Raw genomic sequence first — 6,000 nt, forward strand, 5'->3', positions numbered from 1 at the left:
TCATCAGGCAGTTAGAACTGAATGGTTAACCTGCAGCTCTAAAAATTTGCTCCTGGTATTAAGTATATCTGTCTTTTCATGGAGATGTAATGCAAATACTTTCTCTTCAAGTATATGGTATTTTAAAAAAAATATCCTGAATTCCTTCCATGTACTGTGGCCTGGATATGAGAGAGTACCTTTTCTTTTTAAATGTAGAAGTTGCAACTCTATAAAAAAAAAAATCAGTTAAGTATTGTACATTTTCTTCAGTGTGGTAGAAGACTGTGGGGAACCTAATTTGCTTGAAACTTTTATATGAAGAAAACTTTTGAGTAAAATTGGAAAGATATTAATGTGATACCAATGTGAGTTGATACCTGTTAACTCAGTGGTATTATGCCTGTCAATAATTACTATTACATTTCTTTTTCTTTGTAGCATTTCACCTAGATCGAAGAAATTCACCACCGAACAGCTTGACACCGTGTCTAAAGATCCGCAATATGTTTGATCCAGTTATGTAAGTAAAACCAGTTATGTGTCTGTATTCCTGAATTCTTTTGGAAGAGTCCTTTTCTTTCCTCTGAAAGGGGTTTGGAAGAATTGATGAAACATGAACACCTTAAAAGAAACAAATGGGTTGTACAAAAACCAGTCTTCTTCTTAATATCTGTGAGAAGGCATAAAAAAATTTTCCTGTCTGTCTTCTGTGCTTCATTGTCTTGCTCTGTGCCTTTGGCTCGCTCACTTCTTGAAGAGTGGCATTTAGTCAGACTACTTGGAGCAATGACTGGTCTTTCTCCATTAATTAAATTTGTAAACATGCAGTTTCAGCACCCAACAGGAGTGAGTCATGTGGCCTAACAACAGAGTGTAAGTTTTTGAAGTATTGTTAAGTTCTTGAAGTATTGTTAAGTGTTCTGGAGTGTTTAGACTGTTGTAGAGCTTGCACAGTTTGCATTTAAAAGACTGAATTTAAATCATTTATTTATAGCACTGTGACTGCCTAATTTTGAAGCAAATGGTATTATCCCTAGTGTAGAGAAGTACTCTAAAAACTTTCTCGTGGCTTGAAGGCTTAATGACTGGTCAAAAACACCAACTGTGGCTTCTTTGATAGTTTTCAGGTTGCAATAGGGTGAGCAAGACTGAAATTCTAGGCTTTGTTCTTGAGGCAAATTGATCATCCTGTAGCAGGATTAAATAAAGCATGAGATTTGCAGAGAATTTTAAGTGAGATCAATATCCTTACTGTCCTTGCACTGAAGATGACTTTGTGACCTATATTGGTTAGTCTGAGTAGTACTGAATTAAGTCCATTCCTGAGGCTTCACTGTAATATTTATTGGTGTGCTGTATTGGTTACTTCCCTGTTTCAGAATGTTAGCTGTTCAAAAGGTCTGCTGTTAATGGAGCTAGTAACCGAGATGTTATTTTTGTCAGAACAGTATCCCTTTGCGGGCTTTGCTGTAAACGTGCTTTTCAGTACTGACCCAGTATGCCCAGCAAGTGCATTGAAGAGATCCCATGGTTATAGACATTGTTCTGTTTTGACACTTCTCTTTAGTGTCTTCAGCTATTTTGAACATTGTAACTTCTAATAGATTCTCTTTTTGTAGACCTTTTCTTTTGGAACTTGACCTAGCTCCATTGCTGGAGCACTGGATTATAGTCATAGTGGGATACTGCATCCAGTTCCATATTGCATGCTCCAGCCCATTCCTCTTCTGTGAGCTGTCTTTCAGGGCACTGCTGCTTAAGGAAGGACTTTTTATCATGCCCTTGGAGTAATCTTTAAAATAAATAACCCCAAAACCAAAGGCAAACAAACAAAACTCCAAAACCCTCAGTGCAGGCCAAACTACATTATTCAATTGTTCATGTCATTAGAGGAAGAAGGTTTACATTCTTGTCCCAGATCTGCAAGGGATGAATGCTTTCACTGGCCACTTGAAACACAAAATGTATCAGTGTATGTGATTAGTTTGGCAAATACTATTTTGATGTTTGCTATGGGTGCAAGGTATGTTTAACAATGTGTTTAGCTGCTCTGTAAGTTATTATATACTAACAGTAATGACTAAGTACTTTTCAGCAATGCCCCAGGAGCTGGTAGAAGCAGCCCCATAATAGAGGTCTTTTCTCTTGACCTGAGAGTCATCTGGGGAATATACCAGTTAATTTGTATTATCGATGTCAGCAGAGTAAATAATCATCTTTCTACTGCCACAAGTCAGGAAACTGACCAAGTGAGCAACTTGTCCAACTTGTTCACTTGTACGTTGGAAACCCTCAGATTACAGCAGCAGTCTTAAACTTCGGTGGTGTCTTCTAGACACCTACTATGCTAGGTGGAAATATGATTTTTTAAAATATCAGTCCCAGCATCACTTGGATAAGCCTATTTTAACACAACACTTGCATACCACCCTCCAAATACATATTATTCCTTTTGATTCCTAGGGCTGAATTTTCTAAGGTGGACTGTAAGACCCAATTTGCTGTGTATTCAGTAGCAAAAGTACTAAATCTATCCCAAAGGCATTTAACATAAAATTATGTCAAGTTAAAGAGAAACCAGACTCTGGGGAAGGATGAGGTTGTTCTGAATGTTTTAAAAACGATGTATTTTAATGAAATCTTTAATTGTTTGCATAGGGAAATAGGTGATCACTGGCATCTAGCAATTCAAGAAGCAATCTTGGAGAAATGCAGTGATAATGATGGAATTGTTCATATTGCTGTTGACAAAAATTCACGTGAGGTGTGTGTCTTTCCAGTAACATCTTAATACTTTGTTCATCCTTTTCCATTGGACTTTTTAAAAAACCCAACCCTCTCTCTTTTTGCTTTAGGGCTGTGTATATGTCAAGTGTCTCTCTCCGGAGTATGCTGGAAAGGCTTTCAAGGCATTACATGGCTCTTGGTTTGATGGTAAGGAATGGGGTTTATAGCAAAACATGGGTAGATATGACAGAAGGTGGAGCCGTTGGAGTTCCTTTAAACAGTGGAATGTTTTACATCGAGGTGTTGAGCAGTAACAAAAACTGGATGTATTTAGTAGCCATGACCTGGTAAACTAATTTCAATGTAATGACATGTTTATGTGTTTTACATCCTGAAGCAAATTGCAGTAATACTGAACCACAAGGTTTCTCTTTTCTTGTTTCTTTGCCTCCTAGGAAAGCTCGTAACAGTAAAGTACCTGCGACTAGATCGATATCATCATCGCTTCCCCCAGGCTCTTACTTGTAACACTCCACTGAAGCCATCAAACAAACACATGAACTCTATGTCACATCTGCGTCTTCGGTCAGGCACAACTAATTCTCAGGGAAGTTCCTGAGAAGAGTTTCTACAACTGCTAGGACTGTTACTTGCAACAGGAATTTTCCTGTTTGGCTGCCGTCTTCCTTTTTTTAGTGCTTTTTGTATGTAATACTTTAATGAATTAAATAAAAGTTTGAACGTTCCAGAAATATTGTTTCCAAAGGGACTTAGCAATGAGGCAGTAATACTGAGCTGACAAAAAAGAAAAGAAGTTGCTTCAGGAAGTTTTCCAGGGCTATAGTAAACCAATGCATTTAAGTTTTGCATGAGGAATACAGAATTCATTATACATTTGCAGATGTGGTGACTGTATTTTTGCACCAGGAAGTGTTTTTGATAATACAAAAGCATGGAGAAAAGAAGACTTCCTGTATTTCCATAGTTTCCTGTGAAATAATCTCGTGGGTATTTTGTAACAAACAACCTACAGTTCCTGATGGTGAATAAGTTTTAAAAAAAAATTCAGTCAATATTAGTTTTTTTGTTGCTGTATAAGAATCATTTTGTGCAGATAGGTTATGGGGAAAGTTAATTTGGTATTAGTGGTTGCATATAAGTGTGAGGGACAATGAACTGAATGCGGATGTACTGGGCTTTGTATATAAATGTAAATGCTGGTGGTGGCAAAAATGGTTGTGTTCTGTGAGGATGTCTGCATCGAAGCAGTGAATAAGCTTCCTATTTTATTCAAAACCTAATGTTTTATATGGTTTTGGCTGTACCATGACAAAATGCCAAATACCTAAAAGTGTTGGATACAGGTTAAATATCTTTTATAGGTTTTATATTAAAATACCTGACTATGATTTTGTGTGAAAGGTCTGATACCAATTGTAATGAATTCCAATTTGTGAGCAATAAAGAAGCAATTGGCAGATACTGGAAAAATATTTTGTGAAAAGCTGTATTTATTATTACAATTGTCAGGGCTGTGACAAAATACCATTGGTATTAAGTGACACTCCCAATACATTATAACTTGTTTTAATGAACCAGTTACCTGTTGAAATTTTAAAAGGTACATACTTCCTTGCAACAATTTTGGCTGATGCAAACTAGTACAGCTGTCAGTAAATGTTATGATTCCAAGCTTGTAAATTTACTAACATTTACCTAGAAGTACAAAATTGTTGCTGAGAAGCTTAGTTGCAAATCTAAGATTATTGGCTTTACTAATTCCCACTCCTACAACAATTTTACGTAGTTACCCAGCTGAACATCCTGTAGGAGGTGGGACTGGAAGCACACCAGTCCCACAGATTTTACTGAAACTCACTTTACTTTGTAGATATGATGGATTTGCAGCATGAACTTGCACAAATAATGCACGTTTTTCTTATGGTTAAGTAAACATGATGCACACTATTCTGCAACAGGAAATCCTATTGTGCCTTACCTTTGTGCTTTTGTGGGCACCATGTTTATTATTGGAGAGTTTATTAACTGAAAAATTTTAAATCCTCAGTTTTATGTCTCAGATGCTAATGAATGAGTATATATAATATATAATCAGCCATGCAGAATTCTACTTACCAAGGACAAGTACATATTTTTGATGGGTAAGTAGATTGTGCCAGGTCTGGTAGATTTTGATGAGTTTGAGTATATACATATATGTATATGTATAATATACATGTATATGTATTATGTATATAAACTAATTTTGTTGTATTTGATGTGCATCATAGTGGTTTGTTAACCTGACCTTAGTGACCCCATCTTGTGACCTGTTGCAAGAGTGAATGTAAAAATAGTTGTGGCATTTTAAAAGGTTGCCTCGATGCAAATGCATCTATCTTGCTTCTAAAATATATTTCTTGTAAACACTGTACATTTTATTATTGTAATATGTACTATTATGCAGCTTATTTTACCTTAAACTGTTAAGTTGACCAATATCCCTTCCTGCAAGACAGATGGGAATGTGTATAATACCTGAACATTTGAGAAAAATCAGATGTTTGTTGTAATTTGTCACTCTATCCTGTAAAAACAAACAAAAGAACTAAAACAGACTCTAATTAAAGGTTTATTAGGGGTTTTTATATGTGTCTCACCTTTTAGATATTTGGATGTCTCTGACTGAAATGCTTTTCTCTTCTGGGTCGTGAGGGGGAGATTAATTTGTCATAGCCACCTAACTAACTTGTAATAGGTGTTAAGATCTGAACAGGTGTTACACAACTGAGCTTCACCTAAGTGTTAGCTTGACTTTTGTCCTGAGTTTGTCTTCAGGGAGTGCAGAGGCATTACCTTGCCTTCTCAGTCCTGGTGACACCATGTTGTTTGAGCTCTTAAAGGCCAAGGGTGAAGAGTCTTGTGTTTTCAGCTTATTTCCTATATTTTTAGATATAAAAAGTCCTTAAAGGGCGTTTGATAGACTAGCAGAAAACACAGGCTTGTTTTTCTGTCATTATACTGTGTTGTTTTCAAGTTGTTTCAGTGATGATTCGAAGGGTTGTGGGGCAGGACAAGCGAAGAAGGGTGACTAAGTCCATTACTTACATGCATTTGTCCCGCACACTTGTACCTGTCCCCGGTGGAGGGGGAGCAGGAGGAGGGAGAACTTTGCCCGTTTTAGAAGCTGGGCACAGTGGGCAGTACGCACCGGCACAGACTTGCGGCCGGGGGTGAAGTGAGGCACTGGCGGCGCGGGAGCCTCGGTGCCCGCAGTGGGGCGGCGCGGGG

At 37.4% G+C, this 6,000-nt stretch overlaps 1 protein-coding gene across 1 annotated transcript in view; it reads left to right on the top strand.

Moving 5' to 3' along the window:
* Nucleotides 1-3,515, top strand: part of LEMD3 (LEM domain containing 3) — a gene marked incomplete at its 5' end in the record, with an annotated part of 45,278 nt that extends 41,763 nt beyond the window's left edge. The window contains 4 exons of the mRNA XM_009079694.1: nt 421-502; nt 2,641-2,746; nt 2,838-2,916; nt 3,165-3,515. Of these exons, the coding sequence (XP_009077942.1) occupies nt 421-502; nt 2,641-2,746; nt 2,838-2,916; nt 3,165-3,328 (431 nt within the window). The remainder of the gene's footprint in view (nt 1-420; nt 503-2,640; nt 2,747-2,837; nt 2,917-3,164) is intronic.
* Between the last annotated feature and the right edge of the window lie 2,485 nt (nt 3,516-6,000).

Source organism: Acanthisitta chloris, unplaced genomic scaffold (genome assembly GCF_000695815.1).
Source record: "Acanthisitta chloris isolate BGI_N310 unplaced genomic scaffold, ASM69581v1 scaffold8228, whole genome shotgun sequence".
In the NCBI taxonomy this organism is placed as follows: Eukaryota; Metazoa; Chordata; class Aves; order Passeriformes; family Acanthisittidae; genus Acanthisitta; species Acanthisitta chloris.